Source organism: Caretta caretta, chromosome 1 (genome assembly GCF_965140235.1).
Source record: "Caretta caretta isolate rCarCar2 chromosome 1, rCarCar1.hap1, whole genome shotgun sequence".
Classification (NCBI taxonomy): Eukaryota; Metazoa; Chordata; order Testudines; family Cheloniidae; genus Caretta; species Caretta caretta.
Window position 1 is genome coordinate 160,566,585 of NC_134206.1, and position 25,032 is coordinate 160,591,616.

Below are 25,032 nucleotides of genomic sequence, written 5' to 3' on the forward strand. Positions count from 1 at the left end.
ACTGGTATGAGGAAGGAAGTTGTGTGCTCAGTTTATTTCCTATTTTCAGGAAATGCTTGGAACATGACATTGGTTTGGATGACTTTTTTAGTTTTACCCCATCGTCAAAATCTGAATTAGACAATTTCAGATAGGTCACTGCAGCTCAGCTGAGAAGATAATGGATCTGCCTGAATGCCAGAAGTTAACGGTTCTTGGAGATGTTCACATATAATTCTTAGCAGCTGTCATCCCAGCCCAATCAGTGGTGTGAATCACTCAGAGTTACAACAGTGTCTGGTTTGTTCACCTTGGGCAATTAGCCATATTCACCACTTCAGCTGACTAGAAGGAGAATAGCAATAATGTTTCCATTTGAATGGCAACTGTTATTCTATGATGAACATAGGGTGTTGTCATCATCCTCATCACTGTTGTCATAGTCATCCTCAACCTCGCAGTTCTCATCAATTATGTCTGCTGTGAGAGCACTGACAACTTTTCTTTTCGTTCACACTTGGACTGTTTTCTTAGAAATAAACCCCTATACTCATATTCGCCTCAACTGATGGAATAGTTATTGAAAACAGCCACGATACACTTTTTTTTTTTAAAGGTTGGCAATGGATGTTGTAAAAACACTGGCCCCTGATTTCTTGCCTGGCATGAAATGTGTGGCTGGACACAATTCTGCTTCTAGGACAATGAATTCCCTCTCTTAGCGCAATCCCAACAAATCTGTAATACCCAAGACCTCAGACTGATGGTTGGAACCAATTAGAATAAATCTGACACTTAAGATTGCTTATTTCCTGTGGTTGATTGCAAATCAATTGTTTAGGCTGTTGAATATTTGAGAGAGGAGAGGGCTCTTAAGGGAGCCTTACAGAATAAATACTGCTTAAAAACAGTGGGAACTTCAGCTGCAGTATTGTCTATCTCACAGATATATTATAAGACTTAGTGAGTGAGGGACAAATTTTCAAAAAGTGGCCTGTATTTATACACATGCAGCTCTGTGCCTGTCCACAGCTGTATATGTATTTTTCAAGCACTAACACATGAATGCACAAGAGGTAGAATTTACCTGCCTAAAACTCATTTAGGAGTAGTGGGGATTGCACAGTTACATTCTGTAACTGAATATGCTTGGAGGTTAGTGCTTGAAATGTACTACCAGATGTTTGCAGGAACTAAGCTTTGTGTTCACAAGTGGGAGATGGGGGTAAAATGGCTTTGAGAACTTGACTCTTAATTTTTTAGAAGCACTTTAGAGATCTTCAGCTGGATAGTGCTTGCTACTATAATATATGAACCCCCCCGTGGGGTTATGCTTTTGGTACAGTTGTTTTTATATTTATTGTATTTGTTGGCACTCTGGTAACAATGCCTCCAAAAGGTATAAACCTTTAATACATGAGCACTGGGATTTTTTTTTAGTAGGGTTCTTTCTAAAGTTTCCCAGGATTTTTTCCCCAAGTTATTCCATTTCAGTCCAAGGCTGTATCAGTGTTTGATATTTTGCTTTCCTGGAATTTGGACACTTCCCTACCTTTCAGTATTTTCAAACTAATTAAAAGGCTTATGGAATTTAAATACATTATAATGTTTAGATTTCCATTTTCTATATAGTGTAAAGCTGCTTACTGTAATTACTAGTAAAATTTTCTTCTCCACTCACTTCTCTTCCAACAAACTAAGTTTCACTTTACAGAATTTTTATCTGTCTTCAGTCTCAGGTTATAATCCAGATTCTTAAATCTCTGGGCCTCTGTTATTACTGAGAAATATGCTTCCCAATTATTTATTTATTTTGTTTAACTTCCATGAAACTGGAGGTGATTACCACTTCTAATGCTCTGGAGGATTTAAGACCTGTTCGCTCATATACAGGTTTATGAAATCAATAAGGATTTATTATAAACAGCTAAATTTAATAGTAGAAGAAAAAAGTGCATTTTTAAAACACCAGCCCCAAACATCTCTCTCAGTTATATTAGATGAAGATTTCAAATTAGGTTTAGTACGTGGAGACAGGGAGTTCCTTTACTTTTCTATACTGCCTTTTTGTACTCAAAAGTCTCAGCTAACTTAAAATATATATATATATATATAAACCTCTAATACTTACTGTTCAAAATAAACCCTTCCAAGCATGAGTGGAGGCCATGTCAACTCTACAAAATTAGGTTGACCTAACTTACGTCGGCATACAGCCACCGCAGTTATTACCTCTCTTGTGGGTGTTTACACTTTGCTCCTTGTGTCAGTGGTGCATATCCTCACCAGGATGGTTTGTATCGATTGTACTGTCAGTGTGGGGCATTGTGGATGACTTCTGAAAGTCAGCAATAATTGATGTAAGCAATGCAGCGTAGACAGACACTTCATCAACCTAACTACATAGACATTGACTCTATGCCTCTTGTGGACGTGGAGTTATTAAATCAGAGTAGCTGGCGAGTTACGTTGACAGGAGCAAAATTTTAGTGTAGACATTTACAGAGTTAGGTCAATATAAACTGCCTTGTATTGACCTAATTCTATAATGTAGATATCTCCCTGAATTTGCAAAATGAAACAAAAGCTTGGAGAGGTGTGAACTCTTCCTGTTCCATTTCAATGAAGCATTAGCTCAGATGCTCATGGATAATGTAAATGTCAACCTTATTTAATTATTTCATTACTGATAAAACCATGCAAGAAAGGAGATGGATGATCCTGTTATAAAAATCTGCACAAATTAGTGAGAATGACAGCTTATTTTGGTGCCTGAAGTCTGTGGCGCTTTGGAGAGTGTAACCACTTCCCTACCCCCATCAAGAATAAATCAAGGAGCCTAGCATAGCTCAACAGGACATCTGAGCAACTCCCGAAGAACTATGCAGAGCCAATGGGAACCCCTCTGTCAATGTGTCAAACCAAAGGAGCCCAGTGGAACCCAGTAGAGCATACATGACCATATTTTGAGCACCTACATAATCTGTTTTGAGAGACATCTCAATTTGGCATGTCAAATGGACAGAAATTTGTTTGCGGATGGATCTTGATTCATAGCCAGGGTTTGAAAGTGTATCATTGCTGCCCCGACCCCCTCCATTCAACCCCTAAGTGGAAGAATCTTGATTAATTATATATTAAAGATTTTTGCAGCCCTACGAGTCAACTGTAAGGTGTTGGACCCAATTGCCAATGCCAGCCACATGTAAAATAATAACTTGCAAAGCTTCACAAAATGCACAAGTTATTGTACATAGCCCAGTATCATTTTAAGTAGAAATAAAGAGAAACAATATGGGAAGATGCTACCAAAAGACACTGGGGGACAAAACAGGGAACCATATTGTCTAGGAAACTTTTTTTTGTCATTGCAGAAGAAATTTTATACAACAATTATGGTTGTGTTTCGTCGAGATCTTTACAACAAGCGGAGAAGGAATATTTTGTACTGTGTCAAGAAGTATATCACCTGTTCATCTGTGTGTAAGATAACCTTTTTAGATAGTCACATGGAGTTGGCATTCCAGCTGCTGTAAGTAAATGGGCAGGTGATCAATGAGAGAAAAGCAAATACTCTTAGCCGTAATAACTGGAACCTTTCAATTGTGTTTGCTTTCATTCAGTGGTGTTTGTCAATGGCAGATGTGCTCAGGAAGTTTAGGCTGGAAGGGAAGAGGTGGGACTCCTCATGCAGTTGTTAATTTACAGTGCTTACAATAAGTCCATCTTGCAAAAGTCAATCTGACACAGACATGGTGGGGAAAATCAGACAGGAATAATTGGAAACAGCATTCTTTGTAATGTTCTCTTTCTTTCACATCTGTTACTACTACTTCTCTGTGAAGAATTCTCTCTGCCTTATATAGGGTGACCAGGTGTCCTGATTTTAAAGGGACAGTCCAGATATTTGAGGCTTTGCCTTATATAGGTGCCTATTCTCCCGCCGCGCCCCCTCCCCCCGGTCCAGATTTTTCACACCTCCTATCTGGTCACCCTAGGCTTATCCTATATTTTGGAGATAAACACTGACCTATCACTAGCTTGCCTTACCCTTGAAACTGTACATATTAGTGGGTACATGATGAGTTTATTATCCTAAAAGTACTTACCACACACTGAATATTTTAACATGCACATGCATTCTAGTGGAATAAAATACTAGTAATAATAATACAGTAATACAAGCCCATATGGAAAACCTAACCTAGCTAGCACAAGTTTACAGTGGACATTTTTGGACTTGTAATTGCATTTTTCACTGATTACACTAAATTTTAGTCACGACACCAACACTTACAACTCTATACTAACAAAATATTTCTTCAATCATAGTCCTCTAAACTTTCCAATTTCCTTTTTAATAGCCACACAGATCTGCTAGCATTATTTTTAATGACCAGAAATGGCTGAGTGATTAACACTTGAAAATTAGCTACTGCACATACACAGAAGTTATTTAAAGTGACAGCTTAAATATTCATATGGATAGGCGCTCAGATGTTATGGTGAAGGGCAGGCTATAAAACCCCAGATATTTACTAACACAATAAAGGTAGTGTGCTACAGGTGGACATGAAAAATTACATATACTTTGGAGCTAGTGAGAACACTCAAAGTTAGAGTAAAAATGAGCAAAATTCTGCTATAGCAGTTCACACAAGATCTGCAAGCAAACCAGATAGCATTCTATCTGTCATAACAAGTTACACAGTAGTAGCCATTCAGTGCATGTCTTAGGTGCATATGTGTAACTGCATACAAAAGAGGTTGTAAAAAAAAAGAGGAATGAAAATGCCTTAATTCCATGGTCAACTCGAAGAGACAATAACAAGGTATTAAAGTTGGGTGGTGAACCTACCACACCTCCCCAGTGGTTGCGTGTATGATTGAGTGTGCTGTGAGCTCCTCAGGGCAAGGACCAGCCCTTCTTGTCTGTCGAGAAAGCCCCAAGGACATAGTTAATATAAGTGCCTTCCTTTGCTGGAGAATGGCACCAGTAGCTGTATTAATTCGCAATGTGGCATGGCTTATTGCTCTGGGGCTATGGCTCTTTAATTTTACATTAAATTTCCTTTGAAAACAAGGGAGCTGTGCAATGGATGCTTGCATTTTACACTCTGAACAGTAAGTTGCAGAAGGATCTTTCCCTTCCTTCTGTTCCCCAGGAACTTTCAGCAGCAATCTGTGCTCCAAACAACCATTTTTAAATTATAAACAGGAATGATCCCCAAGCTGTTTGTGTTTGGTTTTGTTTTTTTACAATACATAGTTGGTTAAAAGAAACGGGAGTTCCCCAGACTTCTGTTGAAAGGGTGAAAGGGCAGCTTGGCGCTTTAGGGGCAGTGATAGCATAAAACTGTCACTTTGTCCTGCTCCACACACACCTCTCTTAACATTTCAATCTCGTGCTGCCTCTATCATTCTCCCTCTCACCTGCTTCTGGGATCCTTTAGAGGCAGCCAAAGAGTAGGTTGATGATGGAAAGACAGCTGGGAGTGAGGGACGAGGTAGGGGGATCAGGAAGGGGAAAAGAAGATAATATCCTTAAGCCAAAAACTGCCTTACCTGCTCAAACGTGAAGACTGAGATTTCTAAAATCATCTAAAAGGCCTGAATGCCCATTTCCCATTGAAAATTAGGTGTCCAAATCCTTTGCTCGACTTTGAACATTTCAGTCTGTGCATGTGCGTAATATGAATTGAAATATCACTTTGAAAAGAGATGAGAGAGGGTAGAAAGAATGACAAAGTAAGATACTTTAATGACTTTTTTTTCCTTAGTAACTTAATGGCAAAGGGAATATTTTGGTTTTTTTGGTTGTTAGATCACAGCTATGCATGGTGAGGAGTCCATGCACAAATGTGACATCAAAAAGGCACCAACAAGCAAATCAGGATATATTTTGCGGCATTCAGTGTCCCCGGTGATGCTGTAATGCATGGATGATCGGAAAGTAATGGTCATTGACCACATTGTCTGCAGTGAGAGTGGGAGAGAGACTTTCTCATTTCTGCAAAGTGGAGCACCCTTCCTGCTATTGAAACCCTTTGAGTCAAAAGTGCTGAAAAATATTATTTTGTCAAGCAAAAGCTGATCCAGAAAAACAACTTACTTGGGAAAATCAGGGAAAACCTAGACCTCAGTCTGTCCCTGCCTTACATCAATAGCTTACTTTATCATTAGTCTCCTAATAAAAGCTGGTAGCCAACGCAAAAGACTAAGTAGGATCCATGAAGGGACTTCACTATTACAGTGTTGACGGTCAAACCACCTAACTTGTAGGTGCCTAGACAATCACAGGAACAACACTGTGATCCACAAAGCTGAGTGAGGCACCTAGGCTCCCTACACAATGAAGGGGGAGACAAAGGAACGCCTAAAAATGCAATCCACAAAAGCCAGAACACTAGACAGGGAGCGGCCTGAACTAGCTAATGAGCGATACTGATACTAAGTCCCAACCCTCTCTCAGAGATAGGCTGCAGGGAGGCACCTATTGCTGTTTGCAATCCATGAACAAGAGCCAGCTGCCTGGAGTGGGGAAGCTTGGGTGCCTCAGCTGTTTTTTGCAGGAAGGAGTGAAGCACATGTCTCACTCCACAACAGATGGCCGGAGGAGAAGGTGGGTTGTGTGTGTGACTAGTGAAGTATTTATCTGCAGTAGAAGAGCTTTAGCAGGAGAGATTGAGGGAGTGCCACCACCATCAGCACCACCACCCCCACCCTACCTCCTCCTGCAGTCAGATTTTGAATGGGACCCAGTCTGTTAGGCATACTCAGAGGCTGACAACCAGATCGAGTCCTGCCTGTGACTTACGTGGACAAACACCTGCCTTTCCTCGGTTTGTGTTGGATCAGGCCCTGCATACGTCTTATCTTTCCCTGATTTATTAATTGCTCTGGGGCTTCGGCATCCGGGTGCATAGAGGGAGGCAGCAGTGCACATGCCCAGGGGCTAAAACTTAGGTGGTGCCTAGGTAATTTTTACAGTGAAGATGTAAAAAGAAAAGGAGGACTTGTGGCACCTTAGAGACTAACCAATTTATTTGAGCATGAGCTTTCGTGAGCTACAGCTCACTTCATCGGATGCAGGCACCAAGCACAAGCTGAGCGGGAGTTTTGTGGATCACAGTCGTGCTATGCACAGGGACTTAGATGACGAACTGTGGAGTATAGGCGCCTGAATTGCTTCATGGATTGCACCTTAGGTGTTGTCTTCTGGGCTTCATCCTTACTTTGAGACAGACCACTCAGTACGGTACAGACAGCACAGACTTAGAAAAGGAATAGAAGTAATTTTAACAGTTGGAATAGATATCGAGTTACTTTCTATTGGCTAGTATTGGTGATATGCTGGAAGGGTCTCTAGAAGGTTCCCAGGAACCACTTGTTGAAATTCCACAGCCAAGTTGATGGAAAAAGAATTTCCTGCTGTTTCAGAATTATCCATGGGGCAGTGCATGGGCCCAAAGCCATTATCTTTCACTTGTACAATACTTCTTTCCAAGAAAGTCTTTGGAATTTTCTGTATTTTGGATGTACAGGAATGCTAATGATGGTTTTCCTTAGGTTCCTTTTGCAAGAAAAAATAAGAAAAATCCCTGTTATTTAGTTATTCCATGTGGAACTGAATAAATAATTTTTAGCAAATAAATTATTTACATGTAGGCCCTCTCTGTTCACAAATTGTCTGATTAATTACCAAAATACCTGTACTGTCTATTCTTGGTCTGTATATGGATCATAAACATTTGTGAGTGTTTGATTGGACACACATGTCACTTAATATTTTCTATTCTGATTGAATGAGAATAACTCTTTTATAATGAGGTTTCTGGGGTGGATACTCATGTTTACATGTTCAGAATTTGCTTTCTGCAACATTCTTGAATATTATGTTAATTTGCCCTTTCTGCAAACATTCCGACCAATAAACTCATTCACTAGAATATTCATGGAAAGCAAATGCAGATGAGGAGCAGAAAATATCTGAGGCATTCGTCCGACTCTTCTTTTTAGTCTTTCAGAAGTCCATGTGAGAGAAGTGAGACCTTGTTTAGAAAACTGCTAAATAATTCCTGCTGTCAGATGACCTATTCCTGAGGCTCATAAAAATATTTCTGAAGAGCAAATCTGAAGCAGTCACACCAAATGACAAATATAATTTTAACACTTTCCTTGGAAGATAACTCTACCCTCTCCTAAAAGGTCCAGCAGAGACCACCTAATAAATGTTTGCTTGCCAAATGGTACTGCCTCCAGCCTTAGTTCTGTTTATGACAGGGTGCTTTTATTAAAGGGGGAAATTTCCAATTCCCACACCCTTACTTGCTGTAAACACATGCATCCCTGTTCATCTTGTTTATTTTGTTAGGCCCCTTTGTTAACACGTTGGCAACAAACCTCTGACCAGTATTATTTTCCATCTACACATGTGCACACACACAGTGTCCTACTGGCTAGTATGTTATCTGAAGCACTGATTGCTGGGGTAGGCAGGTGAGTTTCTGTTACAAAACCACTTGCCCATTCCTGTTCCATGCCAGTTATTCTACTAGAAGGTAATAAAATGCACTCATAAAATTAGGGACAAATCATCAGCTGGTATAAATATCTATAGGTCTATTACTTAATGGCCCTATGCCGATGTGTTCCAGCTGAGGTGCAGCCCATGCCATTTGCTGTCTCTGAGACTCTTCCTTATGTCCCATCCATTTGAAAAATACATTTTGTTTTAATACAATTTTGTTAGACCATTTCTCCAACTGTGAGATCCATGGCAAACATCAAAGACAGCTTCTCTAGTACCAAATCAATCAGAGTTGCACTCTCAGCGTATATTTGAATCTGCTAACGTTAGGCAGAGTATAATTTCCCACCCCTTTTACCCATCCCTCACGGCAAGCACCTCTACAGTACATTTTCACTCTTTTAATGAAAAGGTCCCACATTAAAGCCTTCCTTCTTTCTATATTTCATGGCTTTTAAGCATAATTCCATTTCAAAGCAAGAGCCCTTCCATACAGAAAACCATTTGTTTGCAGAGAATAATTCCTCCTTGGTGTTTGCCACATATTTATTTTGTCTCAGCATTATAAAAAAGTGTCATGTTGCTGACTCAGAAGGAGCTCATTATGGATAGCCTTCACCTTTCAATTGCAAAAGACATTTCCTTGAAATGACAATGTAATGAGTGTTAGATCAGCTGCATGTAACTGTTAGGCTATTCTTTTGATCGGTTCAAAATACCTTTGTTAAAAAGCTGCTTGATTGATTTCCTGGCTGGTTTTTATGCTGTTTGGATCTTCTGTACATATACACATCACGTTTTTACCACTTCAAAGTGGTTAATAAATTCACACTACTCAGGAGACTGCACACAAAACACAGTGAGCCCTTTCGACAGAGATCTGTTGCTCAGTGCTTGATAGAAGGATTCTTAACGATACACTGAGCACCTCCTTTAAAATATTTTAAAACCATCTGCCACAAAGAGAACTGTGTCAGTTGAAGCAAAAGAATGGGACTCTCAGGGCCATATTCCCAAGATATTGAACCCTGCAAATGGCAGCGACACTTAGTAAACAGGGAGACAGGAAGCCCGGATGAGAAAATGTTACTCACCTTGTTCTGGTTTAACCCCAGGTATATTTTTTTGTTCTGCTTGATGTGAATAATAAATTGAGGCATTATTTATTTATTTATTTATTTAGATGTTTAAAGTAATTTGGTATTTAAATAAACTTAAATGTACATATATCATACACACATTATTAGCTATGCAAAATACCCACAATTAAACTCAAACCACTTGAAACTGTAAAACTTTGGGTTACCATACAAATACTGAGACTATTGGTTGAAGGACATACTTTGCCTCAGTTTTGAGAACACATGACCCAGATTATGATTTTGTGTTAAAATTCACGATTTCACTATGTTTTTGTGCGAAACCAGGAGGTTGTTAGTGGTCTCAATCCAGTATTGATCTGAGTTTCAGATATTTGTTTTTAACAGCAAACAAAAAAGGAATGAAAATTATTGGGTCATAAACTTCATGAACCAAAAGGAAAGTTTAGATGAATCCCTGCAAAGTGAAACCCTGAGGATGTGCACAGATCTGTATAAAGTACTGCATTGTAAATTGGCATTTGTTCCCAAGATAACAATACTCACAGTACAGCTTGTCTCTTCCTCTCCTCCCACTAAAGCAGAGTTGCCAATTTGGATTTCACATCAAGATGATGTTGGGTGTTAGAAACAAAATCTATTATTATTTCATTGTCCTCACATGGGCATATCCGTGACTTGGCTATGTAGTTAGCATACCATTCAAGTGATTGTGTGTACGGGCCTTGTCCAAGCAGTGCAGATGCATAGAGTTGGACGCTGTTCTCCTGTGGACACTTAAAATCTATGTCAAGGTATCAAAGTATAATTTAAACACCAGAGCATTTTGGTGTTAAGTAATGTCAAAATAGCCAGGTATGAAACAAAAATGGAAAGTAAATTAAGGAGAAAGAATTTTTGATGGTGTTTTTAGCATAGATTTCCATATATCTTTAGCATATAAAGAGTATTGAGAGATGAGATAAAATAGAATAAAAGTATTAAATAAAAACCGTTAAAACCTAGTCACTGTGGATTCTTTATGAAATTCAAAGTGTTTGTAATGACTCCACTATGGACAAAAGTGATTTCTGCATCCCTAGTTGAGCCATTCAACAAAAATTTGATTAAGCCATGTAATAGTTTGCAGGCAATTCCATTGTTTCACACTATGGACTTGCCGTGTGACCTTAGGCAAGTTAATTACCCTCTTTTTGCCTCAGTTTCCCAGCTATACAATGAAGATAGTAGCACTTCCCTAATTCAGAGGTGTTATGAGGATAAATACATTAACACCTGGTGTGGTGCTCAGATAGTATGGGGATGGGAGAGCCATAAGTATCTAAGATGGCTGTGAACAGTTGCTAAGGAGACAGAAGCTTATAACAATAAATCTTGCTCCTGCTGCTCTCAATTCCACCTGACAGAATATGTATGATCTTGCACATCTACTGAAGGTGGGGGGATGTTTTAAGATGATTAAGATAGCCAAAAGTGGTGAGGTAGCTATACTTCTGACCTAGCTTTTCTGGACTGTTGATCACCCACCTGGGTATGAGTACCTACAAGCACAAGGAAGACAACTGTTTTTTGATGGAGGTTGCTTTGTTTTCAGTACTGAAGAATCCTATTACTAAGAATCAGGTCCATTACTTGACTGAAAGCAATATGGCCTCAATCTATGTACTAATATTTTTAAGGGTTTACAAAGAATTTTAGGCTCTCTGATAGGTTGGTGAATGGCTTGCCAGTATGCCTTGAGAAATTTTCCCCTTTGCCATGACAACGGGGAAAGGACACAGTGCAGTTAAATTCTATGATGTCATCATAGCTGACTATCTTCGATATATGTTTATCTGGGAATTAGCATCTTCAAGATGTGGGCAATGTGATCGAAGCCCAGATCTGTCCCTTTTTGTAGGATTAAGTGCCGAGAGGGTGGAGTCAGCATCTGTTATATTATGGGTGTGGGGGGGACAACTTATGTCCGAAAGACCTTCCCTCCTCTCTTTTTCTGAATAGGATCAGAATTCATCAGCTTCCATAGAACAAAATGGTTAACTATAATAATCATGTTTGTGAGAATGCAGAGTCTGTATATTCTGCTTTGATTCTACTGAAGAGACCTGCTGCTATGTTTGGTTTAATAAGAGCCCTGTGAAGGAGACAAAAAGGTTCTGGGGTTTGTTTGCAAACAGATTGTAGTTGTTTGAGATGGTTACTGTATTTGGTGGTAAATGAGAGAAATATGAAGGTAATTACACGTCTGAAAATAAAGCATGTATTTTGAAACTATTAAGACAATGGACTCATTATAAATACACATAGTAATTTACTCCTCATCAGAGAGATTTATTGCTAGATGAGTCTTTTGATTAATACCTTTTATTCCTGAATATTGTAACCACATTTAAATTAATACATTCAGTATATTCTATTTTAGCATTGACAATATTTGGAAAGTACTTTGTATTCAGGGAATATAAACACCCATCCATCTGTCTATCTCACTCATATAATCAAACATGCCCATCATCGTGGTGGCTGGGCACCAATACGACTACTGTACAAAAACAATATTGGGTTAGAAGAACTATACTTTCCACACCACTTTTACAGTAAGCCAGTAGTGCTTGCAAAGAAGTTATTAATGTGGGGTTTTTTTTGTTTTTAAAATGTGTCCAGTACCTTGATAGAAGTACGTCAAGGTCAACCAGTCAGTCTTCTGAGTGGCTGTTCCACCCTCTACTAAAGCAGTGTTTTCCATTTTAATGTGCAGCCTAGAAGATCTGCTGTCAACCTCATTTCTAGAGTATTAGTTCCTAGACTGTGATTCATGGACTGCTGGGTCCACTGAACACTTGCTGGTGGTCTATGGAGAGCTGAGGTCATGTGGTACTAGTTCTGCTTCCAGCCGCTACATCACTTTAAACCCAGCAAAAAATGCATTAAAGTTTTTCCTAATATTACTTTCCCACATAAATTATCACTTTACTTGACACAAGGATGTTATGAATGTTAAGGGAGGTGCTTTATGTGACTTTAAATGGGAGGTGACAGTCAATAATACAATCTTTCTCTTAAGCTGATAGCCACACTATATGAAGAAGATTTTGAACTCTTGTTCTAAAGAGAAGGAGTTCCTTAGCCTTGGAAACCAACACTTTTCACATATATGTCTATATTGAAACCAATGTGTTTATTATTGTAATGGACATATTCTGTACAATGGCCCACTGTAATCTATGCACATAAAGCACAACTAAACATAATGCTTTACAAAAATTTTCAAGTATGCTAAATTTCTTCTGCTATATCATCTCGTGTTCTTCACCATTTGAACAATAAAGAAATCTCCATGTATTTCCCCTTGGTAGAGATGGGATGAGGCAGAGTAGGGTTCTTTTGGTGAAACTGTAGTCATTGTAGTTTTTGCTTTGCCAAGTGAAAACAGTGAAAGGCCTTGCACCTAATTAGATTAGAATAATTAAGGAATGTTATCGTACTACCAAGAAGCAGAGATGCCGTGTGCATACATAGAAATGGAAATCAAGGAGGATTTGGGGTTCAGATGTACACATTAATTGCAGACAGAGAAGAGTGAACAAAAGTTGTCTTTTTGGACCTTTGAATACTGATAGACCATGGGTCAGAATGAGAGACAATCAAGTGCAGATGTGAGAAATGGAATCACCAGTATTTAGAAAGTTTGTGTCTAAAAGTTTGTGTTTGTCTGTGGCAAATAATAAAAACAGGGATACTGCAGGTGGGCAGTGGAACTGAATGACACCAAAAGTGCAGTAACTGTGTAATTGGAGAATTCCCTGTAACTAACACTCTGTATAAATCAGTACAGAGTGCCTGTGTAAGATTTTTCAGCTCTGTCAAGGCTCTTCTGTGTAAATTCTGGCCCAACAAACTCTAGGCTAAACATGAGTTCCCATTGCAAAGTTGCTGCAAAAAGGGCCAATTTTATCCTTGGATGAACATATTAAGCAGGACTAGGGATTTGATATGATCTCTGTCTATTCCCTCTGGTGAGACCACTACTGGTATCCTGTGTCCTGTTGTACAGTCCAGAGTAAAAAGGCTGTTGCAAAATTGGAAAGGGTTCAGAGAAGAAATACAAGAATGATCTGAGTGAGAGACTTAAGGAACTCTACCACTTTAGCCTAATGAAGGGAGTGCTTAATTTGATCACTACCTAGAAGCACCTATGCAGGGAGAAGATACTTTATGCTTCAGATCTCTTTAATCTAGCGAAAGCTTAACGTGACCAGTGGCTGGAAGCTTGTCAGAAGTGTATCGGTTTTATTTCTGGTTTGAATGTTAGCAGCATGTCAGTTAACCATTGGTGCAGATTGCCATCCAGGTTATGGTAAACTCTCTGTCACTTGAAATCTTTAAATCAAGATTGGGTACTTTATTTCAACCTCTGGTGATTGAGCTCAGTGGAGGAATTACTGGTGAAATTCTGTGGCCTGTGGTATACCTGAGGTCAGAGCAGATGATCTTAAAGGACCTTTTTGACTCTAAACTCTGAGTCTATATCAGAATATGTCTTAAAATGAGGGAGATAATCTCTATAATTTCTTCTGGACCCTTTTTAATCTGCTCGACCTATTGAAGTCAAGGGAAAGATTCTCAATAACTTCAGTGGGTTTGGGATCAGGCTTAATCTACCTCCCCCTCTCACACTCATGCTACTGTTGCTGTCCCCACCTAGGACTCATGCAAGTGGCCCATACTCCTGTAAGATCAGCTGTTTACACACAATACGCTTCCATAATATCATTCAGTGTTTGAACTGCAAATCAATCAATAAGTGCTTATGTACCTCCATTTGAAACCCCATTTAACATTTGTCTCCCCAGTAGCCCGGTTGTTTCACTTATTATTGTAATTTATTACCTGAATCATGAAACTGAGCTTATGGAAGATGGAAAGCAAATCCACATACACGATGGGACAGGCTGAACACAGTTTTATTGGAAGAGGATCTGCAGTTTGCGTCATCATCTCTAACAGCTCATGCCCTGCCTTCTGATTCTACCAGCAATGGTGGGTTTCCAAAGTTACAGCTGTTTAAAGGCCTTAAGGTATACATTTCTTACCCTATGTGTTTTATTGATTGATTTATTTTGTGCCCCTGATTCTGGGACCACTGTAACTTTTATTGTATCTTCAACATGTGGGACCATGGCAGGTTAATACTGTCTGGATTGATTCCATGATTCCTGTCCAATTCTGCCCTTTATCCAGCGATTCTTGACATATCCCTTCTGCTGTTGTAGGGCAGGGTACACTGTCCTGGTAGCTAGCATTCCTAGTGAAGTAGTAATAGTTCACTGCTACAGAAATGTATATCTCCCTTTCATAAATGCAACTTAAATTCAGGAAGCCAAAAATCCTTCCTTCTTCACTTGAATAAAATAATGTGCAGAGCAGGCATCCTCATCTTGCATTAGAACATTATATTCATCTGTTTTTGCTGGCTTCAAGGGAACTTGATTTTTTACTAGTCCAAAGTGCTGCACGTTTGCAGTTTTTCTAAGTATATCAGTCAGATAACATGAAAGCCAAGGTTTTGTGCATTTTATACTGGCATTCTAATACAGACTGCTATGCCACTTCAAGAGCATAGATAGCTAAATAGCATATCTGTATTTGTACAGCATCATTCTTACTTCCCTTATTTCCATATGGGATGATTCCTTGTCAGATAAAATAACTGGAGAAATGATGACGAGTCTTAACAAAGTATGTCTGTATGCCAAAGAAGGTCAGAAGGACAGCCTTCTGACATATAGAATTGCCTACAGTCAATTTACCGTGATTTTTGGTTTCACAGTGATGTTAATATCTCTTTTATAAACAACTACCTTGGAAATAAACTTCATATTTGTGTTCCTCTATTTGGAATCACTATTGTAAAGATCAACCAATTTATTTGAGCATGAGCTTTCGTGAGCCACAGCTCACTTCATCAGATGAAGTGAGCTGTGGCTCACGAAAGCTCATGCTCAAATAAATTGGTTAGTCTCTAAGGTGCCACAAGTACTCCTTTTCTTTTTGCGAATACAGACTAACACGGCTGTTCCTCTGAAACCTATTGTAAAGATCAGCACTCAACAAGAAGAAAGCAGAATTCATTATGTAAATAGTAAAGCCAAGCAACCGATGAAAAGTAAATAGAGGTTTATAATTGATCAGTAAAGTAACATAACAAATCACTCCTATCAAAGTATTGTTTTAGAGAGTACACAATCCCTCCATAATCATAGTTTTGGCAATTCTGATATTTATAAAAAGCCAAATTGTCTTGTTCAAAACACCTAATGAAAAACAACTTGAGAATTTGAGACAAATGCGTTATCCATAATGGGTTAATACTCTGTTTGGGAAAATATCTCTATTAATGAGAATACCAGTTTATGGATTAGGCTCTCTGAGACTGATTTTACATCTTCTTTTCATGGATGGATATGTTGCACAACTAGTGCTCTTCTGCCTTTCAACATGAAAAGAGACAATTACTGCAAGTGGAAGACAGAGCTCAGGGTCAACATCACAGTTACTCTAATGAGGAAATTTAAAAACTTGTTAGGGAATGCAGAACTTCAAGTTTGAAGTGGGAATATTTTGTCTTTCAAAATGGAAATTATAGGAGATGAAAAGGAATATGTTTGAGAATGCTGTGTTAAATTCTTTCCTGTACTTATTCACCAAGCTACAGTAGCACTGCACTAAGAGACAAGGGTTCTGCTATAGTTAATGCTTACCTGTAAAATAGCTACATATAAGAAACCTACTGACCCAGAAACGGGAGAAACCGCAGTCAATTAGTGAGTCAGTGGCAACAAGTCTGACGAACCACCAAGAGATGCTGACATTGAGTATTTTATATTTGCAGGTTCAGCCTTAATGATAGAACCAATAGGGAGACAAAACTGGAAAGAGTATCACATCTTTGATACTCTCAGTCCATGTGTAGAACAGATCTGGGTAAACAAAATTCTCATTCTCTGGTAGTGAATGGGGGAGGGGGTTAATTTGAAAAAGAAAGAGGGTGGGGTATTTTCTGTTATCACATTGATTATTTAGTGAAAACAAAAGACAGCTTCCATAACAACCTACTCTTCTTCCCACCATCTCATACATGCATTCAGCTTTTTTCATTTACTAGGAAAGTTGTGAATTTCCACTGGTTTGTAAAAATACAGAATTCAGCATAAGTGCAATTTCACTGGGCTGCAAAATGGGAAAATACCTTGCTCTGATATTTTTAAAATATCCATTACATTAATGTGCAGATTGACAGTAATGCATAGTTTCACACACTTATGTCGGTCAGCATGTCCAATACAGATAGAGAGATGAGTAGCGATGGGGAAAATTGAAGGACTGAACATACTTTAAACTACTGGTTTTGATAATGCCATAGAAATTTTATATAAACAATAGCCTCAAACTAGCAATATATATTAAAACAAAAAGCTGTGAGAGGAGAGAAAATATTTTTAAATTAACCTATTTAATAACATAGGGATATAAATGTGCATTCTGTAAAAAAAGGCACATACGTAGTCTTCTGCATATAAATTCTGTGTGCTCTTGCCAATAAGAAATAAAGTTAATGGTTTATTTGGCCCTGGGCGTGCAGTGAGACATGGCATGCTAACATTAAGCATTTATAAAAATAGTTATGTTTTCTACTACCACTCTTTTTTGCTTGCAGAAAGTGTAGTCTTATTGATACCTTTGAGGGAGATTGTATGGGTCCCCTAACCTTGTGAATACCTTATTTATTCTTTTTCATTAACTTATATCTCTTACATTCTTTCTGCGGTAAATTCTGACACAATCAGCCAACAGACCCTAAACTCCTTTCACTTGACTCTGTCTGAATAATCTGTTTCTTCCGTGTGAAACTATAAACCATTAGCATGCAGTTCCCTGTGCTGAGTAATTAATAATAATGAGGATTTGTTGACTTTGTAGTTATTTCACGTTTAAGTGGCAGAGAACCCAAGAATCCAGGGGAGTGAGACGTCGTTTTTTTCAACATAAAACAATATAATTCTTTTGAAACCATTAATGACTCTCTATATGTATTCTTTGATTTTTAGAAAAAATAAAGGAATCACGTTTCCTGCAAACATTCATGTTGGCACAAAAGAGTATGGGGGAAAAATTCATTAGCTGCTGCAAGTGATTGAACACATCAAAAGAAATAATACATGATGTACACTGGAATTATTACAGAAAGATGGTAGCTTTATATGTAGTGATTAAAAGAGGAAGAGAGCTATCAGTATGCAAATTGATGCTGCTAAGAAAGTAAACCATACCGCTTCTAATAGGTGAAGCTCAACTGTATGTTAAAAGGTTATGCTTTTATCCAGGTTCAATAGGTTGCTTTGTAGTACAACGTATTATGTGAATGGAAATTGTGGTGGGGGAAGAAAGAAAGATTGTGTATGGAGGACTGTTATGTTAAAAATTGGATACATTGGTATATTACATCAAAAAGGAAATAACAATAAACTTATTCCATGGAACTATAGAATAGATCAGAAAATAACATTGTCCATATACTGCTCCAAAAGATAACTTTGTCTCAAGTGGCAATGTAACGATGTTTATCCCTAAACAGTATAAATAAGAAAAGCAGAACTGGGATAAAAAGCCAAATTAATCAGTCAAAGATGGGTGGCAGGAGGGTGCTTATTGTAAAAAGTGCTGCAGAGATGCTAGCTGTGGTCATTGGTGGGTGTTATAGTGTGGGCATTCACCCTCAGAGCCTCCCCTTGTGTTAGCCCTAGGGGGCCCCACATGCTCGCTGGTGGCCCAGTGTGGAATGGCAGGTATGTCCCTGACTCAGTTCCCCCTTATGGGCTATCAGGAAGTTTAACAAGACTTGTACATAGTGAACGATGCCCATTCAGGAGTCTAATTTATTTAATCAAAGGCCAAACAGACATGCAAGCAACTCTTCACCCCCAGTGTCTAAACTGAGGAAGAGGGGAACAGTTAATATTGGTCTGTCTTCCCCACCTGAGATCATCTTTCTCCTTTCACCAGTAAGGCCCTCTTGACCCGGGACCATCTTTGGAGTCAGGCCTTCTGCCATCACCTGAGGACAGGTTCATTCCTTGGACTCAGGGCCCCAGCAGAGGGCAAACCTCTGTAGCTCTCCTTTGGAGTAGTATGTAGTTTCCCAATGACCTAGACCTCATGCTGCTGTGTGGTAAGGTCCTTTCATTGGGACCAGCCCTTTACCACATATAGCCCTTTTTGAATCCGCTTCAGGAGCACCTTTCCTAGGTCCTGTTTTCTGATGAGCTCTCTAGCCAGCTTCCTGAGCAGTCCCATTCCTCAGGAGCTTCTTTATTGTGTTTTGGGGCTTCCAGTCTGAGCCCTCATAACCCTTTATAAGGCTCAGGTGTTCCCAATTAATTAGCTGCCACCCAGCTACCTAGGTAATTAACTACTCACAGGTGAATCTGGGTTGGCTTATTCTCATTAGCAGAGCCTGTCATAGGTGGGCTGGTCCCTGACTCACCTTACCGAACTAGCCCCCACAACACGGGGTATGGCGAAATCTTAAATGAACATGAGAGCAGGAGCAAGGAATATCAGGATAGAGCCACCAAGAATGATTTGGATGGACCAAACCACAAGATAACTGAGAAATATCAATATTTTGTAAAACTAAAAATATAAAAAAATAAAAAATAAAAATATGCCCTGTTGTATATATAAAAACACTACTTCAGAAGCCTTCTGGATAATCTGACGCTATGAGACAGAGATTGTGTAATCCACCAGATTTTGAGTATTTCTGTTGTGAGACTGACTCAGAATTATTTGTCCTCAGTCTAATGTCCTGAAAACGTCCAGGAAAGTTGCAATGATGACAAGTGACTGTCTATGTGAAATACAGTGAGTAGTCACAGCATAACTCTGTTTAACTCAATGAAATTATTTTGTGACCTGTTTTGATATTTTACACTTATCTAATCAGGCTCTAACCTGGATTATGATTAGAGAATTGCTATATATTCATGTTTTTCCAATATATCAGCCGAACCCGAACTATGCAGCACGCTCATGCATACATTTTATACAGTTGCTCATTATTTTGAAAAAATAAAGTGATGGAGTAGCATGGCAAATAAAGTGTATAATGGTCAGTGTACAATAGTTGCTTCTTTAGATGATGTAGATGCTTCTTTAGCTCAGACTTCTGCAACACTTTCGGTAAATATGTAGACCAAAGAGGGGAAAGACTTGTCCAGCTGCGATATTTTGAAAACTGTCTTTCACATCAAACAGGATGCTGTGGTGACACATGTTCTGCAGCACCATTACTGAGATAATGCAGCGTCGTTATCCCATTGAACCACAAGTTCCCACTACTAGGCACCTGTTTCCTGAGGTAATAATGACTCATAATGGCACCTGTATCTTACATTACAAATTACACTATTTCAGATCTTGAGTTTTCTCTTAGGAAAAACAACAAATCAATCTGAGAACTTAACTCCTTAGCAGTAACTATAAGCAGGGTGTACCCTAGCATATTGGATATGTCAAAATTAAAGATGGATATTAGTAATAATTTTACATATTTAACATAGTTGTCTATGGTCCACACACTCCATGCCACTACAAAAAAGCTGCTATCCTAGGTCATAGGGACACAGTGATGTTTAGGGTTCAAAGAGTAGTTCAGTATGAAGAAATATTTTCTTTGTATAAATTCTTTAAATATATTCAGAACAAAAAGCATCCTAACAATGGTATCAATCCATTACTAGATGAAAATGGTAGAATTATCAATAATAATGCAGAAAAGGCAGTAGTGTCCAATAAATATTTCTGTTCCCTTGGGAAAAAAACAAACAATGTGGTCATATCATATGATGGTGATGACACTCTTTCTATTCCACTAGTAACTCAGGAGGATGTTAAACAGCAGCTACTAAAGTCAGACATTTTTAAATCGACAGGTCCAGATAATTTGATCCAAGAGTTTTTAAAAGATCTGGCTGATCAGCTCATGGAACCATTAATGATGATTTTCAGTACATCTTGGAATATTGGAAGTTCCAGAGGGCTCAGAGACAGCTATTCATTGTACCAATATTTTAAAAGGGTAACTCTATCAATAAAGAATTTAAAGGAGGGCAATATAATTAATAAAATAATAAACATGGTTTTATGGAAAATAGATCCTCTCAAACTAACTTGATACCTTTTTTTGATGAGATTACAACTTTGGTTGATAAAGGTAATAGTGTTGCTGTAATATATTTAGACATCTGTAAGGCATTTGACTTGGTGCCACATGATATTTATATTCTAGTTTTTTAATTAAAAATTAACATATCATACATTAAATAGATTAAATGCTGGCTAACTGATAAGTCTCAACATGTAATTGTAAACAGGGAATCATCATTGAATGGGTGTGCTGCAGTTCTTGGCCCTACCCTATTTAAAATTTTTATTAATGACCTGGAAAAAGAACCAAAACCTTCACTGATAAAGTTTGCAGTTGTCACAAAGATTGAGGTAGGGGTAAATAATAGAGGACAGGTCACTGATACAGAGCGATCTGGATCACTTGGTAAACTGGGTGCAAGCAAACAATATGTGTTTTACTACAGCTAAATGTAAGTATATACTCCTGGGAACAAAGATTGTAGGTTATACTTACTGGATGGGGGACTCTATCCTGGGAAACAGTGACTCTGAAAAAGGTTTGGAGTTGAGGGGGATAATCAGCTGAACACGAGCTCCCAGTGTCACACTGTGTTCAAAAGAGCTAATGCAATCCTTGGATATATAAACAGGAATCTCAAGTAGAAGTAAAGAGGTTATTTTACTTCTGTATTTGGCATTGGTGTGACCGCCGCTGGAATGCTCTGTCCAGTTCTGGTGTCCAAAATTCAAGAAGGATGTTGATAAATTGGAGAGGGTTCAGAGAAGAGCCATAAGAATGATTAAAGGATTAGAAAGTATGCCTCATAGTTATAGATTCAAAGAGCTCGATCTATTTAGCTTAATAAACAGAAGGTTAAGGAGTGACTTGATCTCAGGCTAGAAGTATCTACATGGGGAGCAAATATTTAATAATGGGCTCTTCCATCTAGCAGAGAAAGATTCAACACAATCCAGTGGCTAGAAGTTGAAATTAGACAAATTTAGACTGGAAAAAAGGTGTTAATTTTTTAATAGTCAGAGTAATTAACCATTGGAACAACTTACTAAGGGTTTTAGTGGATTCTCCATTGATGGCAATTTTTAAATCAAGATTGGATTTTTTTTTCTAAAAGCTCTGGTCTAGGAATTATTTTGGTGAAGGTCTGTGGCCTGTGCCATACAGCAGGTCAGACTACATGATCACAATGGTCCCTTCTGGATTTGGAATCTATGAAGGAGGGATCAATAATCCATTGTGGAAGAAAAGGTTATCATCTTGGTTTGGTTTTTGAGACAGAGGGCAGAGTTCTGTGTATTTTTTTGTTTATCACCTTAAGTTCTTCCCTACCCGTTTTTGTTTGTTGTGTTTGTTTCTTTAAAGGCTCCCATGCTTATTAACTCAGCAGCACCTTCTTACTTTGCTGGTGGTGGCAGGTTGTCATATCATTGTAGACATTCCCATTTCAGAGCTCTGTCAATCATAAACTGACTCACAACTAGGCACCAATCCAAAAATCACAATTGTAAAAGTCTGAAATCCAGCCTCTGAAGCTTCCCTCTAAGGATTATCCTAAAATCATTTCTCTCTCACCCTCCCTGCATTCTGTCTCTTCTACTCACGGCCACTACCACAACTGCAACTCTCAGTCCGACTGGATCACAGGCTTTTAACTGCAGCAAGCAGCACATGCGCACCCCTGTTACTGTGTTAAGTCACTAGAATGTGGCAAGCTGTTTAAGGCCTATCAGAAACAGTAGATGAGATCAGCCATTAACTAATGTTAATTTCACCTTCCTGTTCCCTTTTCCCTACTTCTAGTTAATATTTTTCTCCACACACCTGGGATTCCTATGAATATCACCTTTCTTCATGTGTTAGCCTTCGGCCTATGCAGCACTTAGAGCAGACTGGAAGAGGGCAGTGATTGTGCACTCACACGCTCCTAGAGAAGGCTACAAATAAGACTTCCATGTTTTGCTATGGTGCATAATTATCTTGTTTATATTAATGCAGTATCACCGCATTCTCTGGCAAGGACGCTTTATTATATTCTACATTTTCTGAAGAAAAGCATTGTTCAATTGCCCTCAGTATCATTGTTTATATACTGAAGGTCATAGAAGGTGGCCACATGATAGAAGAAAATAGTATATCTAAATTGATGGAAAGAACCTAAAGGAGGTGAACAGTGTCACCTATCAAGAGAAATAATTGTATTGTGGAAAAAGGGAGCAAGAAGGAAGATCAGCCAGTGCAAATAACAAATAGAAATAGCAACTGCACTCCAGCAGTTAATGAACTGGCTGTGCAGTACCTTGAGCCTTCTGCAGATCCAGAATTGAGAGTAGGTCTCAGGTCGCTCAGTCCTCATACTTGCCAATGTGTGATGTGACCTATCAAAATATGTGATAAGCAACCAAATGTAGAACTCCTGTATTGTGGTGGCTGTTGCACCAAAGTAGACTGTTTTAATGTTTTTAATTAACAATTGATGGATTTTAATATCTTAGGGTATGTCTACACTACGGAATAAGGTCGAATTTATAGAAGTCGGTTTTTTAGAAATCGGTTTTATAAATTCGAGTGTGTGTGTCCCCACAGTAAATGCTCTAAGTGCATTAAGTGCATTAACTCGGCGGAGCGCTTCCACAGTACCGAGGCAAGCGTCGACTTCCGGAGCGTTGCACTGTGGGTAGCTATCCCACAGTTCCCGCAGTCTCCGCTGCCCATTGGAATTCTGGGTTGAGATCCCAATGCCTGATGGGGCTAAAACATTGTCGCGGGTGGTTCTGGGTACATATCGTCAGCCTCCCGTTCCCTCCCTCCCCCCGTGAAAGCAAGGGCAGACAATCATTTCGCGCCTTTTTTCCTGAGTTACCTGTGCAGACGCCATACCATGGCAAGCATGGAGCCCGCTCAGGTAACCGTCACCCTATGTCTCCTGGGTGCTGGCAGACGCGGTACGGCATTGCTACACAGTAGCAGCAACCCCTTGCCTTGTGGCAGCAGACGGTACAGTACGACTGGTAGCCGTCATCGTCATGTCTGAGGTGCTCCTGGTCGCCTCTGTGAGGTCGATCAGGAGCGCCTGGGCAGACATGGGCACAGGGACTAAATTTGGAGTGACTTGACCAGGTCATTCTCTTTAGTCCTGCAGTCAGTCCTATTGAACCGTCTTATGGTGAGCGGGCAGGCGATACGGACTGCTAGCAGTCGTGCTGTACCATCTTCTGCCGAGCAGTCATGAGATGTGGATGGCATGCAGTCCGTCTGCTGCCAGCCAAAGATGTAAAAGATAGATGGAGTGGGTCAAAACAAGAAATAGACCAGATTTGTTTTGTACTCATTTGCTTCCCCCCCCTCCCCTGTCTAGGGGACTCATTCTTCTAGATCACACTGCAGTCAAGGTGCAGCGAGGTAAATCTAGCCATGTATCAATCAGAGGCCAGGCTAACCTTCTTGCTCCAATAAGGACAATAACTTAGGTGCACCATTTCTTATTGGAACCCTCTGTGAAGTCCTGCCTGAAATACTCCTTGATGTAAAGCCACCCCCTTTGTTGATTTTAGCTCCCTGAAGCCAACCCTGTAAGCGCCCCTCCCAGCGTCAGAGCAATGGCAAACAATCGGGCATCTGAGAGTGCTGTCCAGAGCAGTCACAATGGAGCGCTCTGATGGGGCTAAAACATTGTCGCGGGTGGTTCTGGGTACGTGTCGTCAGGCCCCCGTTCCCTCCCTCCCTCCGTGAAAGCAAGGGCAGACAATCATTTCGCGCCTTTTTTCCTGAGTTACCTGTGCAGACGCCATACCACAGCAAGCATGGAGCCCGCTCAGGTAACCGTCACCCTATGTCTCCTGGGTGCTGGCAGACGCGGTACGGCTTTGCTGCACAGTAGCAGCAACCCCTTGCCTTCTGGCAGCAGACGGTGCAATACGACTGGTAGTCGTCCTCATCGTGTCCGAGGTGCTCCTGGCCGCGTCGGCTGGGAGCGCCTGGGCAGACATGGGCGCAGGGACTAAATTTGGAGTGACTTGACCAGGTCATTCTCTTTAGTCCTGCAGTCAGTCCTATTGAACCGTCTTATGGTGAGCAGGCAGGCGATACGGACTGCTAGCAGTCGTACTGTACCATCTTCTGCCAGGCAGGCAAGAGATGAGGATTGCTAGCAGTCGTATTGCACCATCTTCTGCCAGGCAGGCAAGAGATGGGGATGGCTAGCAGGCGTACTGTAC

The 25,032-nt window shown here is 39.6% G+C and overlaps 1 protein-coding gene across 3 annotated transcripts in view; it reads left to right on the forward strand.

Annotated features, from left to right (window-relative positions):
• The window catches only part of DSCAM (DS cell adhesion molecule), a 645,287-nt gene that overhangs the window by 164,302 nt on the left and 455,953 nt on the right, over nucleotides 1-25,032 (forward strand). Inside the window, exon 1 of one of the 3 annotated variants that reach the window (XM_075132665.1) lies at nucleotides 9,391-9,624. The exons of the other annotated variants lie outside the window; for them this stretch is intronic. Coding sequence (XP_074988766.1) covers nucleotides 9,585-9,624 — 40 coding nt within the window. The 5' untranslated portion in view covers nucleotides 9,391-9,584. Of the gene's footprint in view, nucleotides 1-9,390; nucleotides 9,625-25,032 lie in introns of those variants that run through there. 3 annotated transcript variants of the gene reach the window in all.